Here is a 26,934-nt window from a genome sequence, read left to right as displayed (position 1 = left end):
AGTAGCTGCATTTTGGAGCTTTTCCTTCCCCTAAGCCAACAGCTACACAACTCTGGAGCCATCTGCAGTTCACAGTCATGTCAACTGCTGTCAGACAGCTCTGTCACTGAGCATCTTAAAAACACCTCCATTCTAGTACATGATTAATCTAGGTCCCGGGGAGCCTTGCTCCCTTAGGGTTATGGAGCAGGTGGGTTTTAAACTGCAGTCAGTCAAATCCACCACAACCTAGATCCCTACAAAAGACAAAATGAGGAAGTACACAACCTGAATCCGCATGAAACACAAAACCAGAAGATACTACCATCTTTCCAAACATGTCTGAAAAGCAGAAGTATCAAGCACATTAAATTGACAGCCTAAGTCTTATTTTTGGCAAATAGCAAGAACCCGTAGTGGGTGACATGGATTGCCCTAAACCAAGTTTCACAATTTCATTTTGCTTTTGCAGAATGTGGTAATGGCTGTCTGGGTTAGGCTAAGCCTCCAGAACTGCAGCTGGGTAACAGTATCCAGTTCTGTGTCAACAGTTGCTGTAAAAAATTGGAAGGCAAATGCTGTTCAAACTAAAAGGTTCTAAACTGAAACCTCTTTGAATGGAAATAAAAGTTTCACATCTTCTTGATGGTGCTGCCTGTATTACCCAGGGCCTTCAAATCTGATCTGGGAGCTCTCTTTATATATGGAACTTCTCTTGTATGGAAAGTAACAATTTTCAGAATGTTGAGGAAAAAATTCAAAATTCCAAATGCACTCTCTGCTTTCAAATGCTCTGAAATTAAACACAATATTTAATAAAAACTGCTAAAAAATTGGTCTTAATTTTAGAATTTTGTCAAGGAAGGCAGCCGGCAGTGAGGTATCACCTGGTCTTCCATTTCATGCTATTGCAGGGAATCACAAATACACAGAAGAAAAACATAAAAATAATAAACACCTCTAAATAAACAACACTGTAATTTCATCCTCTGAGATTAATCAGAAATATGAACAACTTCATTTGGAACAGATTTGAGTACACAGCTATATTAGAGAAATCCCAAGGTATCTAGACTTTTTATGACATACATTTTTAAAACAGGAGAATAAGGAATGCAGAAATTCAAATTGTTACCTGATGCAATACAGAAATACTTAGGTATTGATTGTATATTTCATGCAATGTGTGCTTGAGTATTTTTTGGGGGAGTTTAACCTAGATAGCAACCGATAACAATCTGGAGTATTATTACAGACAGTGTAAATAGCTATCCATTCCTTCCTTTGGTATTTTAATTTGGAAGCAAAAAGAGCAATGTCCCAATTTTTTCTGTTTCCATCTGAAAACACAAATGATCCCTGTCTTTCTAAACAAAAATATCCTTGAGGGTCAAAGAAATAAATTGCTATTACAACATGCCTCATTGACTGCGTAGAAAAAAACAGAAGTCGCAGCATTCTGCAGTAGAGAATTATGAATAAAATAAACAAGCAAAATGCTTGCTTTAGAAATGGTGTGAAATTATTCTTGCTCCTGAATCCAAAGGCATGCTGAATTTTATTCTCGGCATTGCTTTGCCTTCTCACCAATTGCAGCTTTGTTGATGCCAGAGATACCAACATTCCCCATTGCTGGTGGAGCTCCAGCCATTCCCTGCTTGTCTTGCCCTCACGACCATCTCTCTGGCAATGTTATCAACAACATGGCTACTCGTTATCACTTCAAAGATCTGCTGCACATTGCATATGTTCCAAGTTCGAGGGTAGTAAGAAATGAACTCGGTGCATCTGTAAAAGAATTATATAAAGGGCAAAGTGGATTGACTGCTGTCTTCATTAGCATAGTTTTTTCTCCCTGTTCACTAACACATTCAAAGCTGTTTCAGAAATGTCAGGACACTACAGAATTTAGGAGACATCTCAGTTTCACACTATTGCTATCTACAATGGAACTCAAAAATTCATCTCCTAGTGAGTCTGCTGCACAGTTACGAAACACTTTCATGAGAAGGATTGCATCGTATTAGTCATTTTAGTTGACTTCACCCTGGCAGCAGAATGCACTGTGTTCCACCAAATGCATAACGAACAGCTCTGCGGTAAAACTGCACCCGAAACAGGGGATCTTCTTAATAAATCTGTCTCAGTTAGATCACAGCTTTTCTTCACACCTCAGACCCACCCTGCTGCTGAAGCACCCAGTACGGAACCCATCTTGAGAAGCCACAGCCCCGCTGCACTGGTCTGCAAGTGGCCCCCAACACTGACTGAAGATCAGTAAACAGCTCTCCCAAAGTCATGGGCATCATCCAGGCTGCTGTGAAGAGGAAGACTGCACCTCCAGAAACACAGTTCATTGTCTGTATATTATCATTTATCTTGAAAAGTTTTTAGGGTCGTCTAAGCCTAGCAACTACTTGGCCCTTTCAGGAGGAACTTCATCATTAATTAATATCCCTGAATTAGAGACATATTAAATAGGATTGTTTTCAGCAATGTCCAGTCCCTTTTATGGATACAAACTTAATATTGATAGAATTATCCAAAGAATTCTCTACAAGGTCAGAAAAATGACCTAGCTCAGTATGCAGTCTGGTGGCAGCAAACTCCTAGAGGAAGGCAGCAATATTAGTGTAAACATATACTGCTACATATACCAGAAACAGAAATTTTTGGTCAGATAAAGACAAGAAAACTCTTACAGACAACTGCACTTCAAACCTTACTATTTGCTTTTAGCAAAGTTATAATTTCATTTTCAATTCTTCCACACATACATGCATGAACTCATATATACATAAACAATATTATAAATATTTAATGATTAATTACTAATAAAAATACTATTACAATATTGATAAAGTATTACCAATATTAGTAGTTTGATCTATGATCAATGTTCCCTACCAGGCAAAATGTAATAAACCCCAGAATTTTGGTCAAGAACCATCTTCCAATATGGAATGTAAAATAGTGTTAGTGAAGTTAAGTGGGTCTTCAGACATAAAGTTCTCTATTTTCAGTTTCTTTTCAGATAATTTTAGAAATATTTTACTTCTATTCTACCGCTATTTTTTTCCTCCAAAGTTCATGTGTAGAGTGGCAATCAAACAAACATTCTTCATAGAAGAGGTAGAAAGTCCTTCCCATTTCAAGTCATTTCATGACATGATTTCTGTGTTTGGGTTTGAAGCCAAACCCTCTAGCATCCACATACATACTTTACTGACTTTTAAGCCATGAAAAAAAACTTTAAAAATATCTTTGAAAATTCCCTGGTAAAACACTTAGCTCAGAATTTTTCCTTGGATGCATTGTAGTGTTATTTTTATGGTGCTGTTCATGATATTTTGAACTGTACTTAGGAAGCTTTTTTACTATTTCCTTATTTAAGCCATTATAAATAATTCTAGATTTCAAACTTGTATTGCTGCAAAGCAGTGCTGAAGAAATCTATATGTTTTATTCTTACACAGACTCCTGTACTGGAGTTTGTTTCAAGGTAGGTAGGTCAGATGGATAGCAAAAATCTAGTGTAATCAAGTTGTAATTAAGTTTTAGAGACTCTTGTTAAGAATACACAGAAATATACTAGCCTTCTAATAGTTATTATTTTCTCTATAATAAACAATATGACTTTTGTCATATACAAGTATCCACTTGTGGACTTGTTAAATAACCTCAGAGTAACTAATCTCTTCAAAAATTAGCTCCTCTCTTTGTTCCCATGCTCCAACTCCTACCTCAACATGCAAACCTCTATTAAACCTTAAATATTTGAAAGCTTTACCTTTCAGTCAGCTACTGGGCTTGATTATCTTGACCAGTGTTAAAAAAATCTAATTCATGTCACAACTTCAAAGCCTTCAATCCATGGATGTACAGAATATTCTGACAAGCACTGCTGCTGGGTAAGTAAAACCATGTGATGTCTGTTCCTGAAATGTAAAACAATGCACCACTCTCACACTCAACAGTTTCGCTGCTTCTGCTTCAGTTAGCCAGAAATGAGTGGTTTATTTCTCAACACCTGCCAAGCAAGACCACGTTAGGCAACCCACTGCAGAAAGAAGTAAACCTCTCTGAATTACAGGTTTTTTGTTATTTGTGACAAGCCTCTAAGTCTATGGGTCTGAGAGCTAGAATGGCTCAGGAATGTAAAATAACTGATTCCAACACAAATGAACAACACATTATTTCTCTTGCTGCACTGGCCACTGAACTGTGGGGTAGATGAAGTTCTCTCCCTGTGTCTTCCCTGAGACCATGGGAGCAAATGGCAGCTGAGTGGTTACTACATCCTGAGCTGGCCTGATAGGACGTCTGTGCAAGAACAATTAATACATCATAAAGCATCCTACAGATGCAGAACTAAACAGTCTTATCCTTAATAAGAGGGACCCAAGATACTAGCGGTTCATATTACTTAAGCTCCAGTGGCAGTTCTCATAGTTTAAAGAGAGTCTTAAAATTAGGATTTTCTCCTCTATGGGTTTCTCTTCCCAACCTGAAAGCAGCCACCTGAGTTCCAGCAAAACTATATAAAATATGGATCTATTGACATAACCAGTCCTGTGGGAGAAGGTCTGAATGCTCCCCCACAACTCACTGAGCATCTCCCCACAAACAGCATCAGAAACGCCTCCTAGGTCATCTTCAAGGAGTACAGAAAAATGCTGGGAAAATATTTCCACTCAAAGCAATAGGAATGCTTATGGGAGATTAAAAAGAGACAAGTGTTTCTAATAGGAAGCTGAAAATGCCAAGTCTCTCAAAAAATTTTACTCCCTTGCTTCAAAACCTATCCCTGTTGACAAAAAACGCTAGCTAATGGATCCTTTTCTTTGAACAAAACCTAGTTTCCCTCCCCCTACACCCCCCGCCCTCCCCTCCTTGCCCCAAAGAGAAATATTTTGGCCACAGAGAAACCAACGTGTTCCTGTGGCAAACTGGAAAAGCTGCCTGTTTTAATACATGATCCACATCATGACTCAGCTGATACAAAGTACATTTGGTAAGATGTTAAAACAGAAAGCAAAAAAGCAATATATTTTTAGGTATAAAATTGTCATTAAAAGAAAGGATTACTTTTTGTTTCGATTACTGGACCTTATGTCTAAAAGGTAGGAAAAGAAATTCTCAAAATCACAGGGCAAGAGAAAGGAGACGTTATGTAGTGATGCTGGGCTGGTAGTCTGTAATAGCATCTATGTTCATCAAATCCTCTGAACTCCTATGCAGGGGAAAGAAAGGTAGGGCTCCACAACTTTTTGTTAACTTTTCTAACAGTTTGTTTACTGTAACAAAATCTGTAACAAGTTAATTACTATGTTTTGTTACATGTGGCAGTAAAAGCAAGTGGGTAAACACGCCTCTGGATGTGATACCCACCAATACGGAATATGAGGCTGAAAGTAGGCATGCATGGCTACTTGGGTAAGAATGGCTACGAAACACAGAAAATTCAAGGGCTGAGGGAAGAAAAGAGAGTTCAAGAAATGAGATGTCACTACAGTTGAAGTGTTTGCGGTTAAGGTCTCACAGGAATTCACTCCACTGCAAATAGGATTTAAAGGAGTTACTGGTTCCCGTCAGCTAGGACTGAAACATGGAAATATACGAAGGTTGCACCCACATTAGCAATTAGTACGGCACAATTACAGAAAATCAGTAAAGTGAAAGAGTTGGTACTGAAGAAGCATATCCTTGCTTGTGGGGTTTCACTTTGGACTAACTCTAAAAAAAGCCAAAGAGGGCTGAGTGCTAAAGAAAACTAGGTAGGTGATGCAATTTCCCTCAGAAATTATACAGTTCTAAGTGATTCTTACTTGGCCACAACTTTTAGGACTAATTTTTTATCATCATATAAATACTTTCCGGATGGGGGATGAGAGCGACAAAAGACAGCTCTGTTAAAACAGTGATATTTTTCAAATGAAGATTCTCCCAAAAAAAAAAACACCTGGCTCTAGTCCTTACAAGATGATGGCTGTTGGTCAATATCCTAACTACACATTGGTGCTCAGAAAACAAAATATTATTAGGCTATGTAGTTGCAGAGGGTAAGCAGCAGACACAAAATAGTGCTGTCAAGGTAGAAGAGATTCATTCTGTTGCTTAACTACAAAACAAAGCACTACCACTGTCCCTGGGAGACTTGACAGATCCCAAATACAAGCAGTTTGTCTCTAATTGTACCAGCTTAATAGGCCTGTGTATTGGGTGCAGGTGGTCAGGCTTTGACAGTGGGGCTGCAAAGGCCAGGGGATACCCTGGGCTGGCCATGACTGGTTCCAGCAGGCCCTAGTGGACATCCCTGCAGGTGTTCCAGGCTTTTGTTATAGTTTTCCATCTTTACTTAAGTGAGGGACTTGCTTAGGGCAGGAAGCATCATGTCATGTAAATTATGCTGAACTGAGTGCCTTCACTGTGGATGAACCACATTTTAGGGCATAGTCTCATTTGAGATTTATTCAAAAGAGCTGTACAGAAACACTGGAGGCAAACAGAAAACACCACAGAAAAATAAACTCACAGAAATTTTCCATTGTTTCTTGACCCAATGAGGATACGGTGCTCTGACTCCTCCCGAGAGATCCTCCCATGGAACCAAGGCATCTTCTCATGGGCTGTAGTGGCAATCAGCTTCTCCAGCTGAGGCTTCTGACTAATGATAGCTTGTTCAAGAGCATGTCCCTAGACAGCAGTAAAAACACAGTGAAACAGTCAAAGTATGTTCTGCAATAAAAAGAGAACAGGTAGACTCCCTATCTTTTGGGACTGCTTTTGGAACATCCAAAATCTGCACATATTTGTTGTGTGTGAAGGCCTGGTTGCTGTAAAGATTTTAAACCAGAAACTAACACATGGTAATACAAACATCACAAAACCTGGGCTCCCCGTTTGCCTCTGAGAAAAAGAAGGAAAATTAATCAGTAAATAAAACCACAGGTATATTGGTATTTAAACTTAAAATATAGTCAGATTGTTATGCTAATGAGACACAGCTAAATAGAGTTAGTGTCAGTCTGAGATTTCAAATATACCTCCATATTACATATCCTGTGGCAGTGTACTAAAATAAACTGAATGTGCTTTGCACTGTTGCAGTATGCCTATGTCAAAGACATCAATGCAAATTTTTCCAGACAGAACAGTCCCCATTTTAGAGTAACCCATTTAGAGTAATATTAACTTAGACATTTCTAACCTTGTCTACAACCTACCACTTCTAAATTGGGCCTGCCTGGAATCTGAGGGCAACCTCCACTAGTTTCACCAGCGTTTAACCAGAGTTCGTCAACTTCCCTCTAGATTGAGTTCAGACTCATCAGAAAAGACACTGTGAACCTTAGCAGATATACAAAGTGTTGTAAAAGTTTCAGGCTTTTCCATTTGGGGGTTGCTCCATATATTCTACAGAGCAGAATTCATAGAGTTACTTGCTAGCAGCAAAAGAGATTAGACACCTTGTGTAACTTCATGAGTTCACAAAGGTAACTCATGGCATCTCAGGGTGAAATAATATTTCTTCTGCAGCCTCCTACACCAATGTTTCCATGTAAAGACTGGCTTCTTCATAGTCATTATCAGGAAAAAATCCAACACTTTGTCTTCCACGTGGAAAATTCCTGCTTGACCCCTGCAGTACTGAAGATATATAGGCGGTGCTCTGCAGTGTAGAAACTGTTCTCTTTCAGGAACAATTTCTGCTTTAGACATAATCTAAATTAGCATCACAGAAACAAGGCCAACTGAGAGAGCAGGATGTAAAATAAGTCATCATGTCACCATGCCTGCCTGCATATCACCCATAAAAAATCAGAATTAAGAGCAATGAGACAAATAATTTCTTTATCTTGCTCATTACATGTATTAATTTTTGGTCCAAATCTGATGACATATATTAGTGCAGAGGTAGATAAGATAATGCTAGCTCAGGACATTGTAGAAATTCTAAGAGTTTAAATTTTCAGGAAAACCAAGTTACTGCACATACTGGAGAGAAAAACTCTCACTGTTAAACTCCAACAGCTATGATTTCATTGTGAAAAAATACTACCTAGCAGCAGCAAGAGATGGAAACAAACACTGCAATCTCTTTTTCTCCTAGCTCAAAGATTGCTTTATGGTGACATCAGTCTGGTTTTACCTGCAGATTCCAAGTTTGCTTGACATACTCTCTGATGAGGTTCTCTTTCAAGTCCTCAAAGGGTCCTGTTTTGGGCTCGACGCCTGGCGGCCGGTTGAAAGGCTTTCTCAGTAGACAGATAAGGCCGTCTGCTTCCCCTGAGTGATAGTTAATGAGTTCAGCAGGGCTGGCGTGGGACTTGCCTCCTGCAATAGCGTACGAGCCACTCAGCTCCCTCTCAATTGTATAGTGATGAACCTTCCCTCCGTGGGCCAGGGACAGGGCAAAGCCCCCCAGGTAATTCCGGCTCTGGCGGAGCAAGTACAGTCCATCACTTGCTCCTCCCTGCATCAGATATTCCTCGGCATCTTCACGTGTGATATTACCAAAGAAGAACGGCAAATGGTTAGCAGGGTTTGATGTGTTGGAAGCCATGGTTTTTTTCTTTTCCAAGCCGCAAACCTAGAAAGCTGTATCTGAAAATACAAAGACACAGACTGGGATGTCAGTACAAAAAGGAGGATAAACCAGTAAGATGGCAGTTCACCTGCAGTATGTTTACAGAATCACAGAATGATTTAGGCTGGAATAGACCTCTAAGATCACTGAGTCCAAACTTGAACCAACCACCACCTTGTCAGCAAGACCATGGCACTGAGTGCTCTGCCCACTTGTTTCTTGAACACCTCCAGGGACAGTGACTCAGTCACCTCCCTGGGGAGAGCACTCCAATGTCTAACAACCCTTTCTGTGAAGAAATTTCTCTTGATGTCCAACCTGAATGCCCCCAGCATAGCTTGAGGCAATTTTGGTAATACATTTCTTGGTGATACATATGTTAACAATTTAAAAAAATGTTTTAAAGTGAAGATCCCATTTTTATTTTTATCTCATTAGAAGGTGTCTTTCTAAATCCCAGCAGCTCTCTTTTCCTGCTTCCAAGCACCTTGGCTAGAAGTGAACAAAATTATAAGAAGTTCAGTTTCTGCTTCTATTGTTGGGACGCACATAGGAGTTAAAATATGAACCCTTCACAATACAGTGAAGCATGATTTTAGGGAAGCCATGCAGCAATCTGTGGAATCAGCATTAAACAGTTCAGGCTATATGAGAACAGGGTTAATGCCACATTTACCTTCTATAGCTGGCCAAAGTGTGCAACTGAGTTACATGAAGAAAAATGCAGAAGACTTTATGGATAACTATGTAGAAAGCAAGAATCCAATATGCAAATGTGTAACTGAGGAATGGCAGTCTTAAGGCAGGGCCTTTTGGCACACAGCACTTGAGACTGACAGCTTCCCTGGCAGGCCTGCAGGAGGCAGAGCTGTTTGTGCCTACTGCTTAACTCGTATTTGATCCATCAGTGCTGATTTGCCGTTGCTTGTGTTTGTGTCAAAAAACGGTAAGAAATACCTGTGCTATGCTGTGAATATGTACAGGGTTGATGTGGGGAGGGAAAGAGGAACACAAGGTCAAGTCAACAAGGCCCACACAGTATAGAAAACTATACATGGCACAGTCATGACAAACTATATGCTGTGCAGATCTTCTGGTCTTCTCCCACCATCCCTAATAAGGGAGATATCAAAATTGCAAAGATATTGTGACCCTACAAAATAAAACTTTGTGTTATTTATTACTCTTGTGATCTGCAACTAAAAGCTACTGGTTTAAGTTGCCATACTAGTCTAGTAACATATCTTTGCTTGTTAATTGCAAAAAAGAAAAGTTGTAACTGAAGATACAGAAGGCAGTCCTCAGTTAGTCACCACCAAACGTTTATTCTGTATGCAAAATGACCATTCTGACTCTACCAGACAAAGCTTTCCTCAAATGGAAGAGATTAATTCAATAACTTAATGCAGGGCCAGAGGACTGCAGTCCTCTGGGATACAATGGGATACAATGCCCATTTGGAGACCAGCTAATAGTATTGTAACCCAGGGTCAGGATTGGGGTCAATATTAAGATTTTCATTGAGGTGGTGGACAGTGGGGAAAGCACAGCCCTAGAAAGTTCACAAATAATACAAAACAGTGCAGTGGCTAAAACCTCACAAGGCTGTGATTACCATTCAAAGGGACCTGGAAAAGCTAAGGAACTCAAATGAAAGGAATTTAATGAAACTCAACAAAGGGAGACATGCTGTGGAGCAGATTTTGCCCCTTTTGGAGCATCTACCTTCCTGGCTAGGCAGCATCACACACCCTTGTGGTGTCACCATGGAAGGAAGGTCTGTGACCAGGATGTTTTTCAGCAGGGTCTGTCTGCCCATAGTTTTTCCAGGCCCCTGTAGGTGCAAGCACAAGGCATGCAGGCTCCATCAGGACTCTTGGCTTGCCCAACCAGCCTTGACACTGGGGACAGCAGTAAGTCTGGGCACTGCACAGGGGCAGCCCCTTCCGTTCCCCTGCCCAGCCATGCAGTGCTGTTCCAGTGCATTCCACAAGGGCCTGTCCAGAGACAGTGGGTGCGAGACTGCCAGTGCAATGGTACAGGGATCACTCCCAGAAAGTTCCTCTTTCTTCTCTGACCACCTCCTTCAGGTACACTGTGCTAAGCTGGTGGTGACTGGGGGAGGGTATAGGGGCGTTAGGGTTGTGGATATACAAGCTGTTTATATACAAGTTGTGTATAAACTTGTGGATATACAAGTTTTCCCAAACCCTCCTCACATCTTGCCAGAGCCTACCACACACAATGTGCATATGCACATACAGTGTGCTATATGCAACATACAGCTCAGTCTGTGCACTTTGGAGGCGTGGAGGAGACCAGGGCTTTCCTCCTCCTCTGCATTCCTGACATCTCTCCCTGCTCTCCAGTGGGATGCAGAGATAGGGGCACAGACCAGCTGAGCCCCATGTCTCTCTGCCCTGTCCCAGGGCTGCAGCTGCTGCTTTCAAGCCTTCAAGGAGAGCCATCAGGAGGCTCTTCCATCATCTCCCCTCTCCCACAGCCTTCTGATGCCTCCTGGACTTTTCTCCTCCTAGCACAAGGCAAGCCCCATCACTTTGTATGTTTGTCTTGGCAGGACACAGAATCAGGCACCTAGGAAGGCACAGGGGAGAACAACTCTGCTGCAAGGGACAGTGGCATGGGCCAGACACCCCAGAAAGGGATGGAGTCAATCTCTTCCTATGTGTGAGATGATGAGAGAAAAAAGGCCTCGTGTAGTACTGAGGAGGTTTAGATTGGATACCACCAAATATTCCTTCACTGAGGAGTTTATCAAGTGTTGGAACAGGCTGCCCAGGAAAGTGTTTAAATCACCATCCATGAAGGGATTTAAAGACTTACAGACTGGGTTTATAGTGGATTGGGTAGTGTTAGGTTTACAGTTGGACTTGATAATCTTAAGGATCTTTTCCAACCTAAATATTTCTATGAACCTTTGATTCTATTAGTCTGAAAGTCATTACTAATATGGACGTTTTGAATGCTCTAGTTCCTGTTTCCTTCACTCCTGTTTACTTGCTTCCCTCACACACCCCCATGTCATTTTTTTTACTCCAATATGCACCACATGTACTGATGCTTAGGAGATGAATATACATCATCCAGCTTCTAGCAAAATGGTCCTGGAAGGCAAGGCTCTAAGTTTTCAATACTGCTTTGAGGAATCATGGAAGAAAACAGATTTACTATTAGGTTTTTAGTAAGGAAAGAAATTGGATGCATGACTGATCAACACTGGCTCTTCACCAGCAACGTACAACTTGGAGAAAAGAACAAAATAATCCCATAATGTATCTCATACCAAGAATGGTACTGCACTGCAGTGCCTGCTCAAAACACCTCAAGAACACATACTGAACAAATACCAAACAGAAAAATATCACTGCACTCTTCATCTGTAGAAGTTTATTTTCATGAATGTAATTCATTAATGTTAATTTTTGCAATACTTCTAGTTCCAGACTTAAAAAATATGAAGAACTTTAGAACAAAAATAACAGCTAATAAAATAAAAGTGGGGTGGGTGACAGGTTTAGAGGGAATAAACACATCATCCCTGGCTACAAAAACCTCTACGGATACTTAAATTTAAATTCACTTTAACTACAATATATTCCAGATCAGGCTACTCCTCAGAAAACTGTTTTGTCTCAGATTAATCTCAGTATTTTCTACACAGTCTTCAGGATGATTTGCCCAGAAACAAGTTCTCAAAAGTGGGCGGGGGAGCAGGCAGAAATCCACTGGTTGCAATTTAGATGAAATGTCAGTGATGGCACTGGTGAGGGACTGTCTCTTAAATCCTCAGAATGAGAAGACCTGCTATATAACAAGTTCCTAAAATACAAAGAATATTTTTCAGTTATCAAAAAAACAGCAGAAGGATTCTTATGATCTTTTATATTTCACAAATTATTTATTTATAATTGTTTCAGGAAACAACGGCCTGATTTACTTTCACAAAATGGGTTACTGTTGGTAGGTTTCAGGCCAGGTTTCTCTACCCCATTTTCTAATATGTGAAGAGTATTTAGTGTTTAGCAATGATAGGAAATGCAGCATCTCCTGGGCATGCACAGAGGTAAATCACAAAAAACTTTTAGCAATGGTTAAAAACTTCTTAATTTTGGAAGAATGTCTGAATTTGAGACGGCTGTTCTCTTTGGCTGGAATTTCACAGTATTGCCTTCTTTCTGGGAGTGTACTACCCTTCTAGGATCAGTAAAGGAGTAGAAGAAAATGCTTGAATCCAGAGTTTTCTCCTCCTCTAAGTTTTTTCAGGTGCACAGACAGTGCAGTGTTTTTCTAGCCACTGCAGTTACAAATGTGGAGCTGTAAAATGGAGATTAAGCCCCCTGAACGTAAGGCTTTACCCTTAAGAGTGCTGAAGGAAGTGCAGGTGGCTACCCAAGAGAGGCACTTAAGCATAATAGCAAAACAGAGTCTTAAGTGCAACTCTCCCCTTCGTCGCTAAATTTGACTTTTAAGGAAGCTACAAATGCATGCAAATATCAGGTTTATTCTACATGAAAGAAAAAATATTACGCAAATACATAAGAAAATTAGGTATCCACTTCTCCTCAGGCAGCTTCCTTACCAACTCAGCATGGTACCCCTGACATGGCAAAAGAGTTTAGTACCTCACACATTATATGCATCCTAGGAAGCAAAACATTCTCTCAGAGCAGATGAGCAAAACTAAGGAAAGCTCACCTGGAAGGTGTTAGAAAAAAAAAAAAAATCTGTGCTAACCATACTTCTACACTTAGCTTAATTCTATTTCACCGCATATTTAGACAGGGATAAAGGGAGAGTAACTGCTGTATTGAAAAGTTTGCCTAGCAAAGAGTATAATATTACTGAGGTATTGATCTCCATTCTAATATAAAAATATATAAATAGGAATATGAATCTTTCTAAAAGGACCAAACAGCAGTGTGGTGGGAGACTTTGGGATTCCCGATTGGTTACTTTACTCCTCCATGGGTAAAATGACTGAAATGTGACAGAAGATCAAAAGCCCTGTAGTGGTGAAACAGTGGCATAAAAAATGTTCCTTATCTGAGCAGTTATTTTTTCACCTTTTCTCATTTTTCAAGGTAGTATTCTGTGAGCAGGGTATGAAAGTAAAGAAGTAAGGTTTAAAGCAAATGTCTTGCATGCATATGTAACGGATAAGGCTCACCAGACAGTGCCGAGTGATAAAAATGTGCTTAATGAAACAATTCGTTCCAGAACAGCGTGATATTTTAAGCACCCACAGAACTCCACCGGTTCTCTAATTATACACAGGAGAACATTAATAATAAAACAGTGACATGAATGTGCATTTTTCTGAAGCTCCTATTTAATTAGGATCCTTGGAATGAAGATGTATGCCTCTGGGAAAAGTAGCACAAGTTTTTTAAGCTTTTTCAACTTATGTAACACATGTGAAAGCTAAAAGAAATTCAGCTTGCATAGAATTAGAAATACACATTTGATGGTGACTTGATGTACTATATTAAATATTTTGGTGGTTTCAGGGTTTAAGCAGAACCCGAAAGGTATACTCCAAACTGACGTACACTTTGACATAAATACCACTGAAATATTATAAATTCACTGCTCACTTTTATAGAAACTAAATTTGAAGAAGTTTAACAAAGAAAATGGATTTGAATTTATATTCTATTCTTATTTTTGCACCTTTAAAATCACCTTCCATTGTGTGTAGGCAGCTGAATGGTGGTCTTAATTTGATCATCAGATTACCTCTAGAAGTCTCCTTTATGTTTTTGCATAAACATGAAGATTTAATTTCTATCTACATTAGGAGAGGACTTTTTACGAAAAAATTATGCAGAAACAAAGGAAGAACACTGCAAGTGTCTGACAGGAAGTCATTAATGCAGGAAATGCAGCAGAATACAATTTTATCAAGTAATTCAAACAAACTAGATTTTGATCAGGACACTAGTGTGAACTTACTGACCTACTGAAAAACATTTGAAATCCTGTGTAATTCAACTGGTAATACTGGTGATTCTTGCAACTTCTGTAGACATCTTCAAACAACATCCCATTCATCACACCGAAGGGGATGTACTGTTGTACTGTCTAAAAGGGAAAAGTGAGACATTTCTTTGAGCTGCTGACCTTCCTCAGGAAGGGCCCTTGTTGAGTACTGATGCTTGGGGCACTGTGTCTCAGTCTGCACCTGCTGTGTCTCTAATCAGCTTACAGCCTACAGCAACATTTCCATCACTCATGCTTGGGACTCCTTCTCCATGAGTTTTCTCCTGCTTCTCCATGAAAAATTTTCCTCATACAATCAAACACTCATCTCTGAATTCTGCAACCTTTTACTGGCAATCTAAGCAATGCTATTCTGGTTTTTGCCTTATACTTCAGACTCTAAAAATATGTCTTCTTCATCTCCAAAGGCTTTCCTGTTATTCTGCACATGCTCCTGGCCAGTGCTGACATACACAAACCGTGCGTTAGTTTTTAGGAGTTCTCATTTTTATAAGTTCTTCAACACTGGGCTCTTTCCTTAGCACTTCTATCTAGTAAAATACTTGTCTTTGGTGTCAAGTTCCATATTTTACTTAACAGTTCAGTTTCAGAAGCATGATGCATTTAGGGTAACAATGGTGTTCCTGCTAAGGTTTTTAAACATTGAGATATATTCTTTATCAGAAACATAGCTTAATTAAAATCTGCCTGGGAAAAATAGAGAATGTGGTAGCTTTGGCCCAGAAGACTTTTCTGATGGGGAAAAACATGGATCTAACAATATGATCAATGAGTTCTGGGATTTGATACAGATTGTCCAATCTGTAACAGGTTTGTGTTTTATCATTATCATGAAAGTTAGTGGCCTAGCTAGCATATTTTTCAGCTTAAGAGGAAATAGTTTTTGCCCTTATTCATGTAAATCCTCAGCATTTTGGCCATATCAGAACAAAAAATTGCCTACTAAACAGGAGGCATTGGTATTTCATCTACTAGGTTTAGGGAAAACACCATTTATCTCCCCTCCTGTATCAATGAGACAGTCATAAAATGAGCTGAAAAGGAGTATCACAAACACACCTGAAATCATCACTAGCTTCAAAACACTCTGATTTAAATAATATTTTCCTAGAGATTTCCTTTCTGGAGTCATCTTCATCAATTCTGAGGACAGATAGATATTTTTTCCTCCACCGAAACATGCCAGAAATTGCCCTCATTTACTCTAAATTGCATCTGACATTCTGATATCATCAGACTACTCCAGGCATTCCAGCTATTGAAATATTTCCTGGGGAAAAACTACTTGACCTGTCAACACAATTACTGCCCTATTACAAGGCAAACAGATGCTTAGAAAAAGTACCACAGCATTCATGTTCTGTTCAGGGCTTTTTATCTAAAAGCCTCTGCACTGAGCTCATGGAGGAACATTCATCACTAAGAAAGCATTCTTCACTGATGCTACGATTCTATTGTCTCTTTGTACAGCACCTTTCTTTCTGGACTCTCATGTCTTTGATAATCTTTTCACATGTCATGGTTTCCCTCTAATAAGGTTTTTCTGCTCTGACCTTTTAAAAAGCTCAGAATGCTACTGTGAAAGAAAAAAAAAGTGAGGTGTTTATGGATTACAACAAATTTTTCCTTGGAAGTAAAAATCCTATGATTTTCACACATATTAAAAATAGACACAAACAACCAAAAAAACCCAAACCAAAACAGGTTTTTTTTCCTCCTTTTAGAAAAAGAAAAACCAAACCCACTTACACAAAAATGTGAACATTTTCTTCTACATCTTTACCATGCCCTATTAGTCATTCCCTTACCTCCTTTTCCACTCTTACACTATCACAAATGCAAACACTGCCTCTCACAATACATGTCTCTTGTCAAAGCAATAATTTCAGACTTAAAATAGGTGGCATCACTTGTATGGGAAGCCTGCTCCCTTTTGGACAAAGTACTTGACTATGATCAGTCCCTGTTAAACCACGCTATAAATAATAGAACCACTGGGATGAGCTACACCTGCAGGAAAGCACTTAAGATACCCTAGGCAGATCCCTGTCTAATCTCCCATTTTCCTGCCACGACAAGATGTGGACAAACTTCTCTGAGCAAAGACAGATCTTCACTAAGACCAGCTGTGGCTCTGTAGTGACTGCAGAACAGTATGGGTAATAATTGCTTCTTCCCAGTGCTGGGTGGAAAAAAAGGAAAAAAAAACAACCCCAAAACACAAAAAACCACCTGTGTTGGGGTGCAGTTACAGAAGTCTTACTCAGGGAGCCCCAGCTATTTCCCTTAAGGAACTACTGAGACACATGTACATACATATATACATATATGTGCACACACACACACACATATATATGTATTGTTCCTTTATGGTTTTGTTTCGAACATGTATTTACTTTCCAGAACTACAGTAAAAAGTAAAACTCCTTTATATACCACAGATCCCACTATGACTCCCTCCAACAGAGGGAGCTGTGAAATGAACTTACAAAGTCAGTGAAAATACATGAAGTGCAAAACACAAAAATTATCATCTTTCTTGCAAGAAATCACTAAAATCATTGCTTAGTCAATGTCCTGCATATTTTCAGGTTCAAAGTTACAGTGACATTAAATATGACAGCATTGTGTTTTGCCAACTGGAATGTATCTTCATTTTTACAGAAGAGTTTTTACAGACAGCAATAACTAAACTGTTATGGATAAGACAGTGATAGCACAGTAAAACAAAGACACACCTCACTATCACTAAAATTCCTCCCAGCCCCAAATTAGTCCAAAATCTTCTTTCAAAGTTCACTATAGCGTATTGTTTTTCACAACTCAAAAAGAAGTTGCCAGACAAAGATCTCTCAGAGTGTTATACCAAAAATGTTGATTCAAAACATTCCTCTTTTTCCAGGAAGGCAAAATCTGGAATATGTGTCCAATATCCAAACACACAAAACAAGTGCCTTGGGCAGAGAGCTCATGATACTGTGAATTTTCATTACCATGAAAACTGAGAAAAGCTGGCTTCATCCAGAAGGATCAAGGTCCAAGCGTGGATGGATCCACAATCCATAACTTTGTTTTTCCTTCCTTGTGTTAAACAAGGTATCTCAGAACTAAAGCATCATGAATTCTAGAAGGAAGTTGCTACAGTCAAACAGAAGGTGAATGAAAATCTTCATGCATTAAAAAAAAAACCAACAAAAAAACAACTCAGGAGAAATTCAACATTATTACAACGGTCTCAAAGCTTTATAGCCTTACAGGACTAAGACAAAATGCCACATTTTATTCAAAGTATCAGATAAAGACTACTGTGGTCATACTAGTCAATAGACCCAAAAGACAAGTTTATTTTACATTCCAATCTTCATTTCACTTTTTTTAAAACCAGCAATTTTTGCAGGCTGGCATTTCCAAAGCTATTATGAAGGTATGAGCTCTCCTTCTTTGTGAAGGTCTGTCTCTACTTAGTTCCAAGTCTAGAGGCTACAGATGTATAAAATGATCTCAGTTTTTCAATCCTGAATATTAGCCTTCACTTATGGTTAAGCAAACAAGCCAAGAACACTTGGAGCCCATTATACCTCATTCTTTATCTGAAATTTACTGGTCTATCTTTAGAATTGCTAAAATCTTTGCTGAATATATGCCTCAATGGACTGGCCCATGAGTCAGAGTGGCAAAATTAGGCAGGTTCCTCTTTCAGACCAAGGTTATTTTGCCGTGTGAAACAGTCTGCAGTATCCTGCTTTATATATCAAGCACAGAAATTATAGCAGGAACAAAAATAACTAGCCTTTCATACCCCTAGAATAAGCTTCTATAAAACTGGCCAAGCCTTCTCAGCGCCACTTTCTAGAGTCTATAAAAACCATGCCATGTTATCCTACTTTTTGAAAAGCTTCTGCTAGGAGCACAGACCAGGTAAGTGTTTTGCTACAGACACACTGTAGACACCACGTCTTAGTGGAAATTATACTCAGAAAGCATTGACAGCCACAAAGGTATGGAAAAAAAGGCCAAGTATTCCTGGGTTTGAAAGGAAGATGTGATACTGGCTCATACAGCCAGGCTGACAATATTAAGGATCAGTTCCTTAAAATCTATCTAATAATTAGGAATATAGAAACACAGCACTGTTCAGGTTAGAAGGCAGCCTGAAGATCACTAAGTTCCAACTCCCCTGCTATGGGCAGAATCATCTTTCACCAGACAGGTTGCTCAGAGCCCCATCCAATATGGCCTTGAACACTGCCAGGGATGGGGCATCTAAAACTTCTCTGGGCAACCAGTTCAAGTGCCTCAACACTCCTCTAGTACAGCAGTTTTAATTTAACAGCATTTTTGTTAGTAAATCAATGCTTCTCTTAAAAAAAACCTGCTATCATCCAACAATTGTGCCAGCTTTTCTTGACTAGGTTTTATGAGGACACAGAGACAGACTGCATTGCAAAAGAGACTCTTCATGATAATTAGTGCATTGACCAATCAGCCATTCAGAAAAGACTAAATCTGTATCTCCCTCCATATCAGCCTTTATCATCAGAACAAGCAGCGCAGATAAAACTTACTTCTCATTGGTATAAAGAGAGAACAGACTCTTAAGAGGCAAGAATTCATTTTAGCCAGCAAACAAACACAAATCTAACCTCTCCTCTCACATAAAACATAGAATATTCCAGAAACACTACACAGAGAGAGAGAGAGGTGTGAGCTCTCTCCTCCCATCCTGCAAAGTTAGCCCATTTGCAACCCCTGGACCAACTAAATACTCTTGACAAGGTCAATTTATGACCCTGGGCAGAAAGAGGATGCACCTGGCCCCAGCGTGTTCTGGGCCAATGGGCAGTATTTCCCTATCTCTTGCATGACAAACTGCCAGGCTGGAAAAAACAGCTTGCAGTCAGGCCTCTTTTTTCATGGTGTGTTGTTCTGCGCACAGCATCAACAGCTACATCTCTAAATGGTCCACTGGTAATTGTCACTATGGATAGTTGCTATGTCAGGAGAACAAAATGCCACCTCCATTTGATGAAACTTGTCTCTTGAGAGTTGGAGGCAATTGGATTTCACACCATGGCCTCAACACACCACTGCTTCCAAGTGAACACAGCTCTGCATCCTGTTCAGAAAGCCTGTTCCAGTGTGTTTGAGTTTACTCATCACATACACACAGGGCGTTTCCCCTGCACTTCTGTGCATAGAAATATCTGCAGACCAGATCTTTGATGCATTTGCTGGTTGAGGACTGTCACAGAGTTGTTCAGGGACCTAAGGCAGCCAAACCTCACTGGCATGAGATTTCTTGCCAATTGCACCTGATAACTGAGGACAAAAAGGTTACTCAAAGCCTCCCTCAATGACCACCTCAATTCTGGGGTGTCAGAACCGTTCAGAGCAGTGCTCTCCCACTTGACACTTATTTTAAGTAAGTGATCATTTTCACTTCACAGCAGCAAGATGCTCACTGATTCGAAAGGTAGCTAATCCGGTTATCCGGATTTGCTATCTTTTGCAAAAATAATTACTTAAACGTCCTGCTTGCTTTACTAACTCTTGAGCAAAACACTATGGAATTCATATGAATCCTATGAAATGCAGCAGTGACATTTATAACTTTAAGCCAAAGTTGACAATACTAATGACGCTTCCTTTGCTCAACATTCCACACATTTCAGATATTGAGCAACTGGGTTTAACAAAAAGTCTCCCTTGGCAGTGCATTTAGAGATAAATGATCTTTAAGGTCCCTTCCAATCCACTCCCTTCTGTGATTCTATGATATCAAAGATTACCAGCTTGACAAAATTTTAGGTTTGGGGTTTTTTTTGCATAAATTAAACTTCTTAATTCAAGTTATCAAATTTGGTCTCTTTCCCAGAGTAGGAACTTATCCTAAGTAACTGCTTATTACACACATAACAGCTTACTTTTCTATGTTCTTTACAAGAAAAATAATGAAAAGATTTTTTTTTTTGGTTGAAGCTTTTCTGTAATGCACTTTACAAGAATTTTAGTGGGGAAAGGATTGTCTTTATAGCATATTTCTAACCTCACTTTTTGAATCTAGATGAAGAAAAACTTTTCAGGCAACCTTATTAAAAAAAATCGAGAAATCCATTTTATAAAAAACATGTAGACATTATTTTAAACTGAGCAAATTTTGAAATTGATACTAGAACTTTTAAAAGCGGAACTACACACTCAGTGGTCAGCAGCAACACACATTTTAGCATTTAAATCTAGCATACCACACTTTCTCAGTTACACTGGGTTTAGCTAAGACACGTACTGTCTCTACATGTTCTGGAGTCTATTTCTTCTATAGGCTCTGGTCTTAGAGGTTTTGTGGTTTCTTCCTTCCCCCATTTACTTCATTATTTTATAAAAACAGGGGAGAAAAATAAGAGAATGTCTCTCTGAGAGGGTAGAAATAGGCTGTGGCTGATCCATGAAATGGTGACACCTTACTCATTTTACTGAAACCGTTGTTTAAAATAAGGATTTGTGATATTAAAATATTTGAGCAATTGCCTGTTTATTTGGTACATATCCTACTCTAACACTTGTTGAATATGTTTTCTCTAGTCATCTCCAATCATGATTGTGTTCCTGTAAATTTCAACTCCACCCCCCCAGCCTAGATATTGTCTCAGGGATTTACACAGCTGGACTTACATACTGCCATGCCAGAAATCCTGCTTCATTATCAAAGCTTTTAGCAGCTTACATCTTACCTCTGCTCAGTGTCAGTGCTGAAAAATTCCTTCTGCTGCCTCTTTCAATTTTTAAAGGAAGAGAAGTTGTTGGAATTTTTACTGGACATTTTGTCCACTCAAGACACCTGGAAATCCATATCTGGAGGAACACTATCTCCAAACAAATGAAGGCAAAACTGGAGAAATGACTGAGTAGTCCTAGCTAGTCAACCGACATATTCCAACATCAGTTTACTACACACTGAGTGATAGTGAAACTGGACAAACTATCTGTAATCATACTCCTGTGTGATGGTTATTCAGGTTCTAATACATGCAGATTTTTAATCATTTGCTCTGGTACCTGGTACAAAGGGAAGGCTTGCAGCATTTCATATGTCATAGAATCATACGGTGGCTTGGCTCAGGTTAGAAGGGCCTTAGAGATCATCTAGATTCAACGCCCTTTCATGGGCTAAAACAACTTTCACTGGACCAGGTTTTCTCAGAACCTCATCCTGGGGGGCCACCCCCAGCCTGGCCTTGAACACTTACGGGAATGTGACATCCATAACTTCCCTGGGCAAACTGTTTCACTGCCTCACCACCCTCAGAATAAAGAATTTGTTCCTAATATGTAATCCAAACCAACTCAGTTTTAAGCCATTCTACCTTGTGCTGTCACTATATGCTCTTAGAAAAATCTTTCTTGTGGATTTTCCCCAGGTACTGCAAGGCTGCAATTAGGTCATCCTGAACCCTTCTCTTTTCCAGACTGAGCAATGCCTATTCCCTCAGCCTTTCCTCATAGGAGAGGAAAGGCTTTCCATCCTTCTAATCAACTCAGTGGCCTCCTCTGGACTCACTCCAGCAGTTCCACGTCCTTCCTGTGCTGGGACCCCAGAGCTGGATGCAGGGTTCCAGCTGAGGTCTCCCCAGAGCAGAGCAGAGCAGAGGGGCAGAATCCCCTCCCTCCTCTGCTGCCCACGCTGCTTTGGGTGCAGCCAGGACACAACTGGATTTCTGGGCTGGGAGTGCCCATGGCTGGGTCATGTCCAGCCTCATCCACCTGCACCCCCAAGTTCTTCTCCCCAGGGCTCTCCATGTATTTGTCCCCCAGACTGTGTTGGTACTGGGGTTTGCAGCAGGCGCATCATCTCGAACCTGATCTTGTTAAATCTCCTCAGGTTCCCATGGCCCCACTTCTTGAGCTTATCCAGGTTCCTTTGGATGGTATCCTGTCCTTCAGGTGTGCACTCTCAGCTCAGTGTTATCTAAAAATTTCTTGAGTGTGCACTTGATCCCCTTGTCTGTCATTAATGAAGATACTAAATAACACTGGTCCCAATACAGATATGGTGAAGTAACTTTATAACATTAGGAACCCTGTGAGTCCCAAAAGCATTTTTTAACTTTTCTTTCATTTTTAGAAGAGCCACTCTTAAGAAGTACCATTAATCATTGTATGTAAAGGCACAGGAAGTTATAACCGAATTTCAAATTTTGAACACGTACACAAACTACAAATTTGGTTTTTTTTTTGAGGCAGGTGATATTTCTGTGTCAAACATGATATTTATTTATTAATCATCATTTGCTACAGAAAATTCCGGAATTTTTTATTTTTGGTTCAGGGACATACAGGCTCCTTCTCACTTCTTGCTCTTGCAGTGCTGATGTTTTCCAATCACCCCAACATGCAATGAAGAGGTCAATGAGAAATGGTTTCTTCTGCTTAACTGTATGCCTTCACATTACCTTGTGTCATGAAATTAAAAGGTAAACAGTATCAGCTATTTACCCCTGCTGGTTGAACCTTAAAACAAAATGTAAATACTAAGCAAGATCTTTGTGATCAAATTATTTTACCATGCCTCAAATAGATATTAATAATTGATTGCAATATCCTACACTGTACAAAAGATTAGGGAGGAACACTGCAAAGCTCAGGGTTTCTTTTTCTCATAAGAGCAGTTAAAAGTCTTAACTCCAGCTGCAGAAATTAATAATGTTTTTCTGTAAAAGTAGTACAGATATTAAGAACCTTTTTTTTTGTAAAAGCATTTCTAGATATGCCAGCTGAGACATCTAGTGAGCTGCCCTCTACTCCTCCACCAAGATCTTCTCCTTTTGTCAAATGCAAGCAAAACTACTGTTAAACTGAACTACAGAATTTTTCCCCTGCAATGAATTGATATTTTTCTTAAATTAGAAATTAAGAAGATGATACTGTAAATCCTTTTGAGATGAAAAGCTTTCATTTTTATGACTGAACTTCATTACTGACACCCACAAACACCTGCAAGTCCATCTTCAGCTTTGTAACAGACACCTGGAGTGTTTTAAGTACTCTTGCCCCAGTGGAGCAACTCACTTAAGCACACAAGCAAAAAAAAAGGAGTTATTTTAGAAGCAGCTAGTGGTTTATGTTGAGCACAGCATAACCGATTAGAAGACTCATTTGGAATGATTTCTCTGTGACTATTACTCACATTCATAGATAACTCTTGTATTCCTTGTAATTATAACATAAACCCTGACAAGTTCCCCTTTTCAGCTGTGCCATTCTGATACATACAACTGAAGGCATATTCTGTGTCTTGTGAATGTAATAGATCTTGGGGCACTGACCCAAAAGTCTATAAAGCTGGAAAAATGATACTACCTAGAATTTTCAGTAGATTCAGATGCAAACAGAATTTCTTACACTCATAGTATTCAAATCATCAATGACATTGGACTCGTTTTTTGCTAAATATTGCATCTTGAAAAAGGATAAGAACAGAAAAAAAAAGAAGTGTAATTTGCAAAAAAAGGAGAAAATTATCATTCACAGACCATGACTTCTGAACACAACATACATTTCAGAAGTGATGTCTCCCCCTTCCAATACTTCTGTCCTAACAGATCCAGAAGAAAAGATGGGAGACTAAGAAAATTACTCCAGATTTTTATTTTATAATTGGTATCTTCAAGTGTTCTTAAGACAAGCTTATAATTTCAACAACGATCTTCTAAACTGCTATTTTGTGCTCAACATAAATTGCTAGCTAATTCTAAAAAAATAAACTTGTTTTTGTCTTCAATCTTTGACTTCAGATCTAATTCTGCTCTTGTATCAGAATTGTAGCAATGTGCAAAAGGGAAAGCTGCACAGTTCACCCTTGCTTTGACAGAGTGCTAGTATTTTTTAACTGATGAAAAAACAGAGCATATTAACTGTACTTCTCATGGTATTTTGTAGTGATTTCAAGTGATTGTGAAAATCAAAAGAATGACATACCTTTATTTATTGCAGCCACTTTTTTAAGAATCACAGCTGATTTAAAATTCTTTAGTTAAGATATACATATCTATGACTATAATCTTTCTCCCTCACAAGATAACTGTCACAATACAAAGAACATACAAACTTCCTTATTTATCTCAACAGAGATAAATGCTCAACAGAGGGATGAGGAAAAAAAGAAAAAAAAAAAAAAAAAGAAAAAAAAAAAGAAAAAAAGTCACAGTTCCTCTAAGGGGACTGCCTCAATCTACACTGCTACACTGTATGGCTTCCAAGCCTGTAAAAATACAGGGCTCTGCATGCTGAAACTGCATTCTCATGTACCGGATGGTTGTGTCCATGGATAACTCCATGGATTCAGCCGAAGGACTCAGGAGATCTAAGCTTCTGAGGATAAAAAGTTCATGAGAAGAAACCTAATGGGAAAGAATATCTACAAATCCTATAAAGAGTTAATGCCCTAAAGAAAAATAATTTGATTTTAAATTTACTTTAAATAATTGTTTTACAATATATCATGTAACTTGGCCAGACTAGGACTCTACTTGCCACTCTTCTAATGGATTGTTTCATCTAACAAAAGTGTTGCTCAACTTTGTCCAAAATAACGTCACTTCAAACTAATCTAGACAGCTACCACATAAAGGGGATGCAGTACAGTGCTAACAAAGATAACTGAACAATGCTGGCAGAACAGAAAACGAATAGAAATTTCTCCAGCACCAGGCTTGTAGAATCGACTACTTTCAGCACTTCTAATGACACAATAACCACAGCTGTTTTCTTGGAAACAAAAATAGGGAAGTTTGGTAAGAAAACATGCATTTTTAAAGATTTTGTTTTTCAGGCATAAATCGTTCACAGACTATGCACCGTTCAGACAGTAGCCCTACCCTTGCGTACACTTGGCTCTGTTTACAACCTGCCACCATAGTAACATCTCGAGACAAAGCAAAATCAATCTTCTTTTTAAGTTTTAGATATAAATTCCTGAGACGCCGGGCTGGCGGTGTCCGGTTTTCGAAACGCTGCAATGCAGGAAGGTTTCAGGCTGGTGGTGTGTTTCCAGCCGCCCGCTCCCACCCCGACACGAGTGCCCCTCTCTGCCGCCGCTGCTCGGACTCTCCTGTGTCCCAGGCGCTTCACCCGCTGCTGGGCGCCCCGGTTCTCCTTTCCGCCGCTCTCCGCGACACCCCGAACCCGCACCGAGGGCAGCAGCGCCGCCCGCCCCTGCCGCCCCGTCCCTATCCCTATCCCGGCGCCGGCGGGGCCGGCCGCCCTGCGGCTCCGTGCGCTGTACTCACCGCTGCCTCGGGGCCACCGGGCTCCGCGCCGCCGCCTGCTCCCGGCAGGCCGCCCTCGGCGTGCCGAGCCGTGCCGGGGTGCGGCCGGAGCGGGGCCGGACCCTTAGTCAGCGCAGCCGGATCCGCCGCTTCCTCGTTTTCGCTCGCAGCCACTTCCTCAGCGCGGTGTGGGCGAGCGCTCCCTCCCTGCCAGCGGGCGCGGCCGCCGGCGCCCCGGACCCCTCACTCGGGCGGCGGCCCCGGCGACAGGGCCGGGCACCTGTCGGGGCTGCAGCCCCGCAGCGGCGGCGCCGCTCCTCCCCGGGCCGGGGCCGCCCGTGTCTGCGGGCCCCGCGGCTCGGGCTGCTCGGGACCCGTGAGGCGCGTCCCTCGGTGCCGCCCGGCGGGGCTGTCCTCGGGACCCGCGGTGCCCGCTCCGCTGGGGACTCCCAGCTTGGGCCCCTCGTGGCGCCGGCGTCGCCTGGCGGGCACCTGGCTTTGGGAGATGGCGGTGTCGTTGCTCAGCACCACGCTGGGGACAGAGGGTCGAAGTGTGTCCATTGCGGGCTTCTCGGAACGGGAAAGGCGAGTGTGTGCGTATTGGTGCACACGCCAGTCGCGAATTGGTGAATTCTGGAATATTGAATGTCTGTGTCCTTCGGTGTCCTTTGTGTGTACTTCGCCGAGAAAAGGGCTCTCAGAGGGCTTCCTTTTGGAGCAGCACAGAGGCCTGCCACAGCACAGTATCATCCTTCCTGCTATATTTCACACAAAAAAATTCTCCCATATGTTTATCAAATATTTGTAGCAACTCCAGGTGTGAAGGAGACTCCAGTGTCCCAGACACTTAGCTTGAAGGAAAGTCCCTCTTCAAGGCCTCCTCAGCACCATGTGTGACAGAATTAATTCCTGTGGAAGAAGAGACCACAGAGCCAAAAAATGCTATTTTCCTTTGCCTGCGACTACCTGGGGACAAACCACTCCTGGTGTGGTTCATACAGAACCGAGTGGCACAGGGGGCCTTGGGTGAGGCTGGTGTGGGCAGGTCTCCTTCAGCGGTGACTGAGCTGCATGACACAG

The 26,934-nt window shown here is 40.6% G+C and overlaps 1 protein-coding gene across 2 annotated transcripts in view; it reads right to left on the bottom strand.

Moving 5' to 3' along the window:
• Positions 1–26,192, bottom strand: part of SYK (spleen associated tyrosine kinase) — a 49,566-nt gene extending 23,374 nt beyond the window's left edge. For both annotated transcript variants that reach the window (XM_063422958.1, XM_063422959.1), the window contains exons 1-3: positions 25,876–26,192; positions 8,132–8,586; positions 6,515–6,675 (exon numbers count right to left, since the gene is read on the bottom strand). In XM_063422958.1, the coding sequence (XP_063279028.1) occupies positions 6,515–6,675; positions 8,132–8,545 (575 nt within the window). In that variant the 5' untranslated portion in view covers positions 8,546–8,586; positions 25,876–26,192. The remainder of the gene's footprint in view (positions 1–6,514; positions 6,676–8,131; positions 8,587–25,875) is intronic.
• Between the last annotated feature and the right edge of the window lie 742 nt (positions 26,193–26,934).

The sequence above is a fragment of the Prinia subflava genome, chromosome Z (genome assembly GCF_021018805.1).
Source record: "Prinia subflava isolate CZ2003 ecotype Zambia chromosome Z, Cam_Psub_1.2, whole genome shotgun sequence".
Classification (NCBI taxonomy): domain Eukaryota; kingdom Metazoa; phylum Chordata; class Aves; order Passeriformes; family Cisticolidae; genus Prinia; species Prinia subflava.
Note: the sequence above shows the minus strand (reverse complement) of the source record. Positions and strands in the feature narration are given on the sequence as shown.